The 13,016-nt window shown below is 41.1% G+C and overlaps 3 protein-coding genes across 4 annotated transcripts in view; all 3 read right to left on the reverse strand.

The window, feature by feature from the left end:
• lad1 (ladinin) overlaps positions 1-4,235 on the reverse strand; it is a 7,003-nt gene extending 2,768 nt beyond the window's left edge. Inside the window, exons 1-6 of the mRNA XM_032520743.1 lie at positions 4,040-4,235; positions 3,235-3,420; positions 2,428-2,701; positions 1,135-1,208; positions 461-632; positions 42-134 (exon numbers count right to left, since the gene is read on the reverse strand). Of these exons, the coding sequence (XP_032376634.1) occupies positions 42-134; positions 461-632; positions 1,135-1,208; positions 2,428-2,701; positions 3,235-3,420; positions 4,040-4,077 (837 nt within the window). The 5' untranslated portion in view covers positions 4,078-4,235. The remainder of the gene's footprint in view (positions 1-41; positions 135-460; positions 633-1,134; positions 1,209-2,427; positions 2,702-3,234; positions 3,421-4,039) is intronic.
• LOC116692455 (rho-related GTP-binding protein RhoA-C) overlaps positions 1-13,016 on the reverse strand; it is a 732,216-nt gene that overhangs the window by 458,127 nt on the left and 261,073 nt on the right. The gene's annotated exons all lie outside the window — the stretch shown is intronic.
• tnni1a (troponin I type 1a (skeletal, slow)) lies at positions 5,769-10,574 on the reverse strand. 2 transcript variants are annotated; one of them, XM_032520786.1, is made up of 8 exons: positions 10,405-10,574; positions 8,559-8,590; positions 8,402-8,408; positions 8,221-8,262; positions 7,821-7,952; positions 7,367-7,456; positions 7,031-7,207; positions 5,769-6,341 (listed from the first exon to the last, which is right to left on the reverse strand). In XM_032520786.1, exons 2-8 carry the CDS (start codon positions 8,570-8,572, stop codon positions 6,237-6,239), a joined length of 567 nt encoding a protein of 188 aa, XP_032376677.1. In that variant the 5' UTR covers positions 8,573-8,590; positions 10,405-10,574; the 3' UTR covers positions 5,769-6,236. The 2 variants fall into 2 exon arrangements, with proteins under 2 accessions (XP_032376677.1, XP_032376678.1); XM_032520787.1 differs by having other exon boundaries at positions 8,559-8,591; positions 10,409-10,499.

Consider the following 13,016-nt stretch of genomic DNA (forward strand, 5'->3'; position numbering starts at 1 on the left):
TGTGTGTGTGCGTGTGCGTGTGCGTGCGTGTGCGTGTTTACCCTGAAAGATATAGTCCTTGAGCTCTGTCTGATGAACGCTGGTTTGGCCGTCTGTTCAAAGTTGTCGTTGGAGGAAGAGCCATTCACACTGGTCTAAAGGTAAAGCAAAATAACATTTACTGCTACACAGGATCATATTTAACTATTCCCATTAAGATGAAGATGAGCTGCAGTGAGCATCTCTTGTATTCCTCAACACTGTGTACTTAACAAAGGCGCCAGTGATAGTTTGGTTGTATTGGCACAAAGACTGTAACTTTTACTCTTTAAACACTAAAGGATGCTGCTTTATTGGATTGATGATCAACTGCATCAGAACTTTGCAGCCAAACTCCATGAGACAAGCAAAATATGAAGCATAGATAGTTATATTGTAAATGATGTTGTGTGTGTGTGTGTGTGTGTGTGTGTGAAAATACCTCCTGTGTGTGTCCATTTTGAGCAGGGCTTTGAGCTCCCCTAGGAGAAGGGCTCTGGCAAGGCGATGGCCAGTGTTCTCGAGGTGAGTAGGGGGTTGTCGGAGAGTGAGGGCTCATGGGACTTGTGCACCCGCTGGCGGAGGGGCTTTTGTCGAGTGAGATGGAGACGGAACTGCAACACCGGAAACACAAGTGAACCGAAAGGTCAGTTGAAGATGTGCATGAGAAAGCAACCAGTTCTCCAACTCACAGTAAAGCTGCAGAGTATTATGTCTTTGCCGCACCCTATTCAAGTCTCCTTTCAAAATTCTAAATCTTCTAAGACAATATTCTTGCTTAGATATCTCTCTTGATTAGACAGAAGTCCATCTATTTGAGTTTCCATCTGGTTATATTTACTGAATATCTAAATAAATGTGTCTCTTGAAGACTTTGGTTGGTTGGCACATATGGCTGTTTTCATAGGGTTTATTACTTTTATCAGATTACTTACTCTTGGTTGCGATTTTACCTCTCTACTACACTGTTCTCCTTCTCTGCTGCACTTTAATTTCCCTGTGTGGAATCCATATCCTTAATCTTATCTTAAAGAAATGTTTGATCTGTATGTGATCCTTCCTGATGACTCAGATATGAAAACAGCGACAGACATACAGTATATTGGGATCATTAACCTGACAAACTTGCGAGGCGGGTTGGACGATGGCTTGGGATCGCGGCCATTGCTCGACGACTGTCCATTTTCGTGCTACCAAAGAAAGAAACAGGAGAGACAGTCAACATGAGCGCACGACATAGAAGCTTTTGAACAGAGCCACCAGAGACACACCTCACATTACACAACACTGTGCAGTTATAGCCTAATTTGCAGAAACACTAAATTAGAGCCGCCTGCCATTGTAATGAAAGATAAAGTTAGTTATGACCTTAAGCAAGCCTTATCAAAGTTTTATAGATGTTTTGCATTTGATTCGTGCAAAGAGTGCAGTAAGTCCAGTTGTAAGACAGGACATGATCCATACAGTAATTTCCTCAGTTTCCTCAAATTCTATCAATCATTTATTTATTCTGATGTTTGTTAACTCAAAAAATATATGCAATGTGTTTCCATCTTTACAGAACACATAACATTAATATCTTCCCCTGAGGAGAAAAAAAGTTGTTTTTGTAGAATATAGAAAATGATTAACATGACTCTGGCTCTGTGTGGGGTAACAGTTAACTGTGATTAACCACACTGCAGCGTTGCCCTGTTGGTAGCACTGTTATGACTAAGTGAAGCATTAATAGTTTGGATGTGAGTCTACCTGTCCTGTCAAAGGATTTTTCTGTCAGTGAAGGCAGTTCATACTTTGTCATTTTTAGCCAAACTAACAGAATGACTGCAGGAATAGCAGTGCTAGTCGGTCAGTCCACCACTTTGGTGCGGACTGTAATTACCTCAACAACTATTGTGTAAGATGGATTGCCATGCCATTTTGTACATGCATGTTCCCAGAAGTTATATTCTACTGACTTTGTTGCTTCCCTAACTTATCCTTACAGGAACATCACGTCAAAGTGTTCCCTTTCCCCCTGAAGTGCCTAAACATTCACTGCATAGATTAACACGAGATAATAGATAAGGTATCCTAACCACTTTGGGGATCCAATGACTTTTCATCTAGCACTATCATCAGGTAAAAATCTCAGTTGCAAAAGTAATGACACTCCCATCAACCTCAGCTGTACTTAATCTTTTGTTATAATTAGAAAATGTAAGCATGCTAACATGCTAAACTAAAGGTGTGAATATGGAAAACATTACACTTGCTGAACATCAGCATGTTAGCATAGCATTGTTATTGCGAGAATGCCTGAGTGAGCCTCACTGAGCTGCTCTAGACTCTGAGTTGTGTTGTCATTTATTAACTATGATAACAAAATATTACAACAACAACAACACCACCACATAATTTCAGTCTTACTTGTCTGTTTGTGATGTTGGTGTTGCTGGTGTGGCTGTAAGAGGCGGTTTTTGGAGGTGGTTGTGGTTTGCATGGGGCATTCACAGAGGGGAAAACACTACCCTGCTCATCATCCATGTCCCCCAGTAGCTCCACCCTGGCTCCTCCGCTGCAGGCCTCTGCTTCATCCTCCCCTACCTCCTTTTGTTGTCTCAGCATCTCCACATGCCTCATCCTTCGCTTTTCATCGCGGACTCGCAGCATCTCCACAAAGTCCAGCTGCATCTGCTCCACACTGAAAAGAACCAGTTTATGCACGCACATGAATGACGGATATATGGTGGATTGTCTCTAGTAAGGGAAAGGACCTGTCAGTCCTGTGTCTGATTGTGTTTCTCTAATGAAAGGCTCTACAGTTCCTCTCTCTCTTTGAAGACTGCTTCTGCTTCAGGAACTCAGCTGGTGGTGTTTTTGATAACTCAGCTGGTGGTGTTTTTGATAACTTTCTTCATGTGTTTGAAAACTATACAGATGACACACTCCCATTGGCAAAAATTTGTAATAATCCTCTCTACACCTCTGAAATCCACTAAAACCATCAAAAGCAGATGGAATCTCAGATACTAGCATGCCTATGGTTGTCTAACACACAGTAAAGATGGACAAAATGAAAGACCGATGAAGAGAGAGATAGTAGCAGTGCATAAACCATGCATAAAGAAGAGCAGAGCACACATCTACAGCAACAGAATCATGTTCAGACTGTCTACAGATCAAGCTTTGACAAGTACAAATGAATGAATTGCTTTACTAAATCGTGAAAATAACCTGCTGAGGCCCTGGAACGTCTCACTTGTGGAGTCTGTCCCAAAGGCGCTGTCACTGGTGGGCGTGCTTCCGGTTGTCTGGCTGAAGTTGGCATCTGGTTCGGCGGTGCTGCTCGAGCTCTTCACCCTCCTCCTCCTCTCCCTTTCAACCTCCTCCTCGTCCTCCATCGTCCACTGGCGCGCCAGGCTGAGTACAGAATCAGAATGCACTCAGGACACGCACATAACAATCAGACAACATGGAGGTAAAACAGAAACTAAAACCGAGGTAGAGACAAAAATGAAGATCCAAATCTCAACATGAAAGTTTTCATGAAATCTACAGAAATGTGTCCAATAAGCTGCTTGTTTTGGTTGCTGGAAAGGAGAGATTGCAGTTGTAATAACGGTTTCACAGAACCTGCTATACTTGTTCATCAACTGTTTATGAGGAGAGTTACAGTTGGTTGCTTGTCTGAACAACTTTTTACATTAAATTACATTTCAGTCTAGTATCATGCAGGATGTGTGTAGAAAATACATTACTTATTATTCTATTATCTTTTAATAATGACAAAAGAAAACAGAAAGTAGATTTTTCATGAAGCTGCTGTGGGTTTGCAAGGCTGCAGACTACAGATATTGTAATGCCCCTAAATGAATATTATAAACTCATTTTTGTTCTGCTCGACTGCCAAAGCAAGCTACGTTTATGCTTGTTCAGCGACTAAAGTTAAATTCCATAACATCTACTGTCAAAAAGCAGCAGTTGCAGATGGCGCTCTCAAACACAGGTGTCATATTCTCTTTAAAGAAAAAGCTCCTACCTGGACAGAGCCGACCAGTTCTTCCGACTGATGGACATATTGGACGCAAATATATAAAGTTAAGTTAAGTTTCCAGGTGCACTTCGCTCACAGACAAGAGTAAACTGATTAGCACTCTATGGGCGGCAGTCAAATTACAGACAGAGCGGCACAAAGCAGTCCACCTTTACCCCGATGCAGCTCACTAAGGCATCACATGACCACAAAGGTGAGCTACCCACCTGAGGAAGGGAGGGAGGGAGGGAGGGAGCGGGAGAGAGCTTCTCCTTGTATGGTGGGATTATGGCAGTTATGATAGCTGTGACAGTCACTTCTTTGTAGCCATGCCACACTGCTACTATACAATTAAAGCTAACACAATACTCAGTAATAAGTGAACAATAATAAAGATAAAAAAGTCAATAAAAGTTGATGTAATAAGTTTTTGGAGACAGCAGTAACATTGGTGAGTAACAGCAGTTAACTAGAAAATATCAAACACAGGATAGAAAGAGAATAAAAATCTATTATAATAGAAATAAAGATCAATTAAATAGCCAAAAAACAGTGGGAATTAGTGTATTTTTAAAGAAATGTCAACTGAATTGGTGAGTTTAAAAAGAAAAGGAAAACTGTATGAAACTACATTCTATGTCAAACTGGGTTTTGATGCTTTGTTGCACTGGGCAGTGAGTCTCTTGACAGTGTGAGTCAGACTGTTTGCTCTGCTGTGTAAGGCCACACCTGTCCTCTCAGCCCAGTGTGTCGGACTCTGACCCAGGCTCGGGCTCAGTCCAACACACACACACACACACACACGCACACACGCACACACACACACACACACACACACACACACACCCTCTGTCTCACCTGGCTTTATTACCAAACCTGTACCTGCTTTATTTTTTGCAGACCGTGCCACAATAAACAGGATGAGCTACTATCATACTTACAGTTAATGTGTTGCTGTTTATGCTCATCCAGATCCTACCATTTGTGTGTGAGCATTAAAAACCAGCTTCACTCATATTTGTAGAAGATTGGCTTTCAGGCAGCTTGTACCATTAAGATGCTATCAAATGGGACTTGTTTGCATGTCACATCCTGGCCAAAGAGGCCAAGCGTGCATCAGTGCTGTCATTGTAAACACTGAAGACTGAATTGTGTGCGTGTGTCTGTGTTTTTGTGTTACTTTACTGTTAATATGGAGGGAAACATCTATTCAGTGACACATGATATGCTGCAGGTTCTTTGCATCCACAGGGATAAGGCGATTAAAGCACCATTACCGAAGCATTTTTTAGGGTGCGCTTTATGAGCATGCAAAATAGACAGTGCCGTGGACAGCTGCCAGGTGTATAAGCATGTCAGCACAAAGTTACTGTCTCGCAGAAGGGTTTCTGTGTCACACGTGCAATTCTTCAGTTCGTCAATATGTTCCTTTTACATTCCTCTAGTATAAAACTGTACAGCATTGCTAGCAGCCTGTAGGGCTGTGCTTTGAGCTAAATAAAGGGATTACAATTACTCCTGAGTGGGCTATTGATATATTTGCTGAATCTTAACATTTGGAGCTTGCAGTACTGCAAAGGAAAGACAGCAATAACAAGAAGACTATTATCTTAGACAGATTACGATTCCCCCATTTCTATATTTAAAGAAATCCATTGGTCATTGAGCACATATTTATACAGAAAAAAAGCACAATGAAATGGAGATGCATTTAGTTTGTTTTATTATTGTTGGTGTTGTTTGTGCATGTATAAATCCATCTGACAAATCATTTCTACAGTTCAAAAAACCACAGGCCATGCTTTTGGACATTTTATCACTAAGCAAGAATATCAAATATGCAGTTTAAGTTGGCTGGGCCATGTTATTATTGGCTATAACATCCTTTGGCCTGCTGATTACAATACTATCCACAATTGTCTTCTAGAAACACAAGCCACATTTTTTGAATTTGCTTTACATAAACTAAATATTTGGGGTTTAGGTGCAACATCAGTTATGTGAACAATACAATTAATAGCACCATATCAGTGAACAGCAAACTGATCACTTCTTAAGGAAATTGGAGACAACCTCCGGAGTGTGGAGACATGGCCGGGGCATTCACAAAAATGGCAGAAATCCAGAAGCTAGAAAACAAAACCGACTCAGATGCAGGAGGAGTGATGTCGCTCACATGACACCAGCCCATCACCCTCTGGGTTCACTGGGCAGGACCCTTAGCAGCATCAAACATCTTCTTCCTTCCCTCCATCCCTGACATGGCCTCCACATTCTTCCTCCAGTCACTGTCCTCGACTGGCCTCTTCTGCAGACAGATGCGGTAGAGCATTAGATGGTATAAAAGAACGAGAGCAATCTTTTTTTTTTTTTTTAAAGAGACTGTGAAGTAGAGCAGGTTCAGAATATCTTATTATCATTGTTGTGCCTAAGCCTTTGAGGCCCATGTTGTCACCTGGGAATCCCCTATGAGAATGGTGTATAACTGCTAGTATAACTGGTTTACAGCCCCTAATAACACTCAGAGACAAACACTTCCATTCAGGCATACACACAATACACACCCCACGGTAATCTTCACATGCACACACACACACACACACACACACACACACACACACACACACACACACACACACACACACACACACACACACACACACACACTGACCAGCAAGCAGAACCGCTTACAAAAGTTACTCTTCTGTGTATAATGGAATCATTGTCTTACGTACCGTACCTCCTCTCACACACACACGGTTGCCGCCCTGCACTGGCCTACTGCTTGGTATCTCAAACACACCCTACACACACACACACGCGCACACAAACTTTTCAGGTGTTCCATATGGCACTTTAGCCACTGATGTCATGTATTTAAAAGCTACCTTGCATGCTTGCCCTAAGTAAGGTAGACATCTTGCTTGCAGTGGTTTGCTTGTGTTCAGTGTGTGCATGCATGAGAGGGTTTTGTCTTTTATTTCCTTCTGCACACACCTTCTCAGTATCCTCTTTCTTGACAGACTTGAGGTTGGCTCGGAGGTCCATGGAGACCTTGTGCTTTGAACCCAGCAGTGAGCGAAGGATGGCATCAGCAGACACACGAACACGACGAAGACTAGGTCTCTTGAATTTCCCTCTGAGGTCCAACACCTTGATGTTAAGGTCTTTAATCTGGACCAGGGGCAGTGAATCAAAAGACAATTTACCATTGGTCATTAATGACCAAGACCATTAGTACTGCAGGATTTTTACATGATGACAGTTTTGCTGCATTTGCTTATGTGAGTTCAGCCCTAGCACATCGAAATAGGTTGAGGAAGTTATGTCTACCTCACGTGTGTTGAGCATGACTTTGGCTTCAATGTCGTATCGCTCCTCATCCACCACATCTATCTTGGCATGAAGCTCTCTGCAGAGGTCCTGCACATATACACACAACAACCTAAAATCTGTGCATCTGAAAAAGTTGCAGTTGCGGCTCATCATCCTTTATATCCTCTATGTGACAGAGCTTTAGGGCCCTGACTTCCTTTAATTTAATAGAATTTGCTGAAGTAGAAATCCATATTTAGAGGGGTTTTGATGAGGAGGCAGAGGGAGCAGCAGTGCAAGACCGTTATCTGGCAGATTTCTTGAAAACATCACTGAAAAAAGATCGACAACAATTGCCTATGGTAGAATGGGAGCTGCAGCTTTTACAGGTTTTAGATGACCGAAGAGCCAGTGGAAGGAGTGAAGAAAGCAAAGAACATCGGAAAATTTGGGGAATTTGAGGAAAAGTTACCTGTAGTTGCGCAAGACTCATGCTGCTAGTGTTTAGAGGAGGGGCTCTCTCTGACAGATAGTTCTGTTTCTCCTCTTCTTTAACCACAAGCTCCTGTTCCAATTCCTCCTTGGCCTTTGCCACCATCAGACTCTGTACAAATATGAATCAACATATAATACAATGTAATACAGGATGCTTTTACATTGCTCTGGTAAAGTTTCAAGTTTAAGTTTTGGCTAAATCATGTTTAAAAGTTTTTTTTATAGAAACATGCTAATGTCTCACAGTACAGACTGTATGTTATGTATTGTATCTGTATGTCACAGGATAAAGTACAGCTACAAAGAACAGGACGTCTGCTGCTCTCCTGTGGTCAAACACATATATTACATCATAGTTTGTCGGAAACATCTCTCACCTTGAGCATCAGCTTCCTCGAAGCTGAGATCTTTGGCTTCCTCTGGATGGAGAGCATAGTTTGGGACAACACAAATAAAATGTTAGAACTTCACTTGCAGCTTTTAATATCATTATCTGAATTGTTTTGTATTTGTAGCATTCACAAATTATTTAGCAATCAGTGATAAAAATTGTCTTACCTCTTGCCTGTAAAAACAAAACAAATTGACAATATTTAAAGGAAAGGAAAGACAGGACTATTCCTATACAAAGCTCAGAAATTTTTGTTTTGTGTTATATGTGTGTGAATTAATGAGTAAATGGTCTATAATAAGACCACAAAGCCTGATCACTCACACATGCTCAGGCATCCTGCTGATGAGATTTCACTGGAGGAGAGACAGAAGAAATTAGAAACACACACACACACACACACACACACACACACACACTGAACATTTGTCAGTGTTTGTTCATCAGCCTTTGGAGGGCCAGATCATTTTTTCACTCTTCTCTATGACCACTCTTTCAGAATGTGTCAAACAGTCTGCCGGCCAATCCTGCAAAACTCCTAAAGTCTAGTGTTGAGGTTTTGAGATCTCTGCTCCACCTCAATACAGTGGAGGTGAATTACATATTGTTTGTGTGTGTCACAAACGTTCATTAGAGAGGAATCAGGAATCAATTTTCCAGGTTTCCAAATAATTGTCAGACATCACAGTGGACAGTTTTGCTTGTGAAATAATGTTTCCCAAATGTAAGGTTGAGGCATAAGGTGAGACTGTGTTTTTAAAGGTCCCATATTGTAAAAGTGTGAGTTCTATATTTTTTTTGTTTGATTTTTTGATAATAAAGCAGGTCTAGGTGCTGTCAATAAAGTATAAAAACGCTAACTCTATAGAGAAATGCACATAGCACTTATTTAAAAACTGTGCTTTTAAATTATTAGAATACTGTTAGAAAAAAGAAAATGCTATTACAGTCATTCCCCGGCTGCAGTGATGGTCCAAAGACAAGAACGCAGATGTGAAAGACCTAGAAAAGCTGACCAATCAGAGCAGATTGGGCAACTTGGACTAGGAGAGCATTCCGTCAGAGGGTTAATACAGGTATCCTAATACAGACAGTATGAGGAAAAATAAAAGTCTTTTTTGAACAATAAAGCATGTAAACATGTTCCAGTAGATGCTGAAAATGAGCATAATATCGGACAAGTCATCTTGTCAGCTCATCTCTATAGTGTTGTTTTCACTTTTGTCAACGCATTAGCTTACCCTTGCTCTCCCTCATTCGCCTGGCCTTCTGGCCTTTATCTTAATCAACAAGTGATTTACAGCCCTCAACCCTTCTCTTTCTCACCTCCTCTCAACCTTTCTCTCCCCTATTTTCCTCGTTGATTCCAGTTGAAAATGGCACCTAAGACCTCCTAGCATGATGGGGTTACAAGCTGCTCCAACGGATTAGGAAAATTCCAGACTGATTGCCATCCCTCATCCATCCCTCCCGTCTCTCATCCCCTTCTTTCTCCTCAGGATTATCTCAGGGAGAGGAATTTAGAGTGGCCTGTCTCCTCAAATAGACCGGGGGACATCTGATAGACAGCTGTGGAGGGTGATTGTGTTCTGGGGTGCCCAGCCTGGATCAGGGATTTACCGCTAGTAACTCATGAATGCTTATGAGCCTCTGAGGTACAGCCAATATTGCAATGCAAAACATTAAAATAAAAGCCCAAGCTGCTTCGGAAAGTTCACGTCTGCTTCGGATTTGAAAAGAGCTGCTTTGGCCACATATTTAAGCCAACTGGTTTGTATTATTTTAATTGATCATCCTGCAAAGTGTACTGACTAATTGGCACTATGGTTTAGGTAAATCCACAGCGCTAAGGATAAAACCAGGGTCTCGACAAAATTACATCAAAACCTTCGCTGTACATCTCTAATATCCCTGCTTACTGGATTGGCATTATATACTGATCCCCATACTAGACTACATGTCCATTGTACAAACCATTATTTTTCAGAGTTGTTTGAAAATGTGGATAAGGTCTACACATTTTCACCAAATAAATGGTTGTACCAGTCAAAGTTATATCTGTTCAAACTGCCATCCATTTAGTTTGTCTACAATATGTATGCAAAGAAAGAAGTAATAGACCTAGCACCATACCTGAGGAGCTTTACAGACCACTGTGAAAGGACCTTACCGGTGTCGGAAGCAGGAAAGAGAGAGATGGCAGCAGCAGCAACAGCAGAGGCAGGATGGCCAGATCAGAGATGAGGAACAATTTGGTGTCCCTCTATTTAACTGCACCCCCTCCCCATTGTTGTGCTCCCTCTTTCTCTTTTGTTAGTGCAGGCTATAATTAGTCAGCTCCATCTCTCTAACTGCCTAATCTTGCTCTGTCCATTTGTCTCTCGCAGATTTATTATAAACCATGGGCCAGGAGATTTGGCCTTTGCACAACACAGCCATGGAATTTTTATACTGGTCAAAGACTGTATGGGAAGAGAATTGGCAGAATATAAAAATGGGAGACGTAGTCGTTAGAACTGCTGGAAGAAAGAGAGAGTGACAACACCTGTGCTGGTTGATGATAGAAGTCTGTGTTGTTATACAGTATTTTTAGCCACACTAGCGTCTCTATAAATGGAAACTTTGATCTGTTATTTCACCACTTTAATCCCGACTGAAATATCTTAACAGCTATTACATTGAATCCCATAAAGTTCTGTACAGACACTGGTGATCCACAGAGGGCGACTCCCAATGTCTTTGATGATCCCATTACTTGGTGTATATTTTTGTTGTACACGGGTATTGGTAATGGTGTTGAACCATTGAGCAAGTGGCCAAACTACAACGTTGGCATTTGGTTGAAGTTATCGTAGTGTATTTCGTTTAATACATGTTGACAAGATAATTCTTTTTGTCTTGTGTTCCCTGAATTCTTATATCTTTGACGGGGTTCACTTTGGGGTTGGGCGGTGATACGGTATACAGCAGGGGAAGAAAACAATGCAATGCGCTTATATAGGAGACGAGGATTAAATAAAAAGTAGAATTTATTTAATGCCTAAAAATGCTTGTGTGTTTGTCATCCTGTGACAGTGTGGAGGAGAGAGAGATGGCAAGTTGCGCACAGATGGACCTGGTCTTGAAGAAGAACACGAATAATGCAGTTTGGCAGCATTTCGGGTTCTGACTTTATGAAAAGGGAGAGGTGTTTCAGTATTAGTTTTTGGTATTCAGTTTCTGAACAGTGTAGGCACAAACTAACAGTTTGGTGATGCCGTCAAAGCCTTAGTCATCATTTTTATTTAGTCATGGTAATACTGTATACTGCGGTACAATAGGGAGGACGTTTGACCGTATTAAACTTTGGACATTGCCCAACTCTAGTTCACTTTCTCAAGATGTATATTTCTTTTTTACTCTAAATCCAGTGCAATTTGTTTTACCTTTAGCCTCTTTGGATTAAAGCTATATTGCATATGTATAACGCACATGTCTTTGTCAAAGAAGTATGCTCTTTCTTTTTTTTTCTACAAGCACTTTTACACTAATCAGATGACTTTCCTATAGAGAGCCAAAGTCACGCCCTTTCCGGTTGACCTCATAGGACCTTAAATTGTAAAAGACATGAATGGCAGTGGGGTTGAGGTAATTTTTTGATTCTGTTTGAATTGAGCCATGGATTACAAATATGATGTATACGTTTGTCAATATAAAAGATAGTTTTTCAACCAAAAAAAGCCTCAGTTAGCCCTTAGGTTTGTCATAGCACCACTTTTTTTAATTTATTTTGTTTTGTGTGAAACCGCTTAGTGAACTATACCTCTCGTCTCACATAACTGGCTTGATGCTCAACTTGCTCGCTAGCTTGCTCGCTGAGCTCTGTTCCACAACACATGTAAAGTTATCTTACCTGATGTGTTTTAACCAGTGCAGTGTTTTCAGCAGATAAGCAAAAGAACAGGCAAGATCCTCTGCTCATTTGACTTACATACACATACCTCAATGCGACATTGACGTGTGAAGTCTGTCTAACTACGTATTTTCACAGTGATTATTCTTCACCTGTTTAACTATGAACTCAGACTTTCTTTGGTTGAAAAACTATCTTTTAAATTGACAAACATCATGTTTGTGATCCATGGCTCAATTCAAACGGGATAAAAATCCATAATTCCATAATGTCTGTCTTGTTCAAACTAATATTCATTCAACTCTAGATAAGCTCATGTTTGGTTTATGCAATTGCAGGTGACTGTGTCTGTTTATCTGCTGAAAGAAAGTGCTGAGAAAAGCCGCTGCCGTCTGTTTATCTGCTGAGAAAACCAGACACCCTAGACAAAGGTTATTATGTTTAGACAGGGCATTCCACTGAATAGTGTGAGTACACACACTCTGAAGGACTGGACCTTTAAAGGCAGGGTTGGTTATGTTGAAAAGTTAGAAAGATTTGAAAGTAGTATCTCCTTGGGGCTCTCTCAATTCCCTTCCCCAGCTCTCGGGGCTCCGGCCCACACACAGACTGGCATGAGTACCCCTTCAGAGCAGAGGGGAGAAAATACTTCAATTTTACTTCATGTCTCATTAACAATAGTTATGTATCATAACTCCAAAATCTATAAGTATGGGCATAGCCCTCTAAAAGCTGTCGTTCTTGGGTCACCCCTTCGCGCATGCTCAGTCGTAAAGATTCGTGCCCTTGTGCCCTGCACTGGCCTCTATTACATCTGCAGTTACTGTATAATACAGTAGCACAACCATAGATCTGCTACCTATTTATTTTCAGTGACAAACAGTTTGAAG

Source organism: Etheostoma spectabile, chromosome 7 (genome assembly GCF_008692095.1).
Source record: "Etheostoma spectabile isolate EspeVRDwgs_2016 chromosome 7, UIUC_Espe_1.0, whole genome shotgun sequence".
NCBI classification, from domain to species: domain Eukaryota; kingdom Metazoa; phylum Chordata; class Actinopteri; order Perciformes; family Percidae; genus Etheostoma; species Etheostoma spectabile.

Bases quoted from the DNA above. Each gene is read 5' to 3' on its own strand.
- tnni1a (XM_032520786.1), bottom strand. The intron at 7,953-8,220 runs GTGAGAGATGTT...ATATTTGTACAG, and splicing joins CGAGGAAGCTGATGCTCAAG to AGTCTGATGGTGGCAAAGGC. The intron at 7,457-7,820 runs GTAACTTTTCCT...GTATATGTGCAG, and splicing joins TGAGTCTTGCGCAACTACAG to GACCTCTGCAGAGAGCTTCA.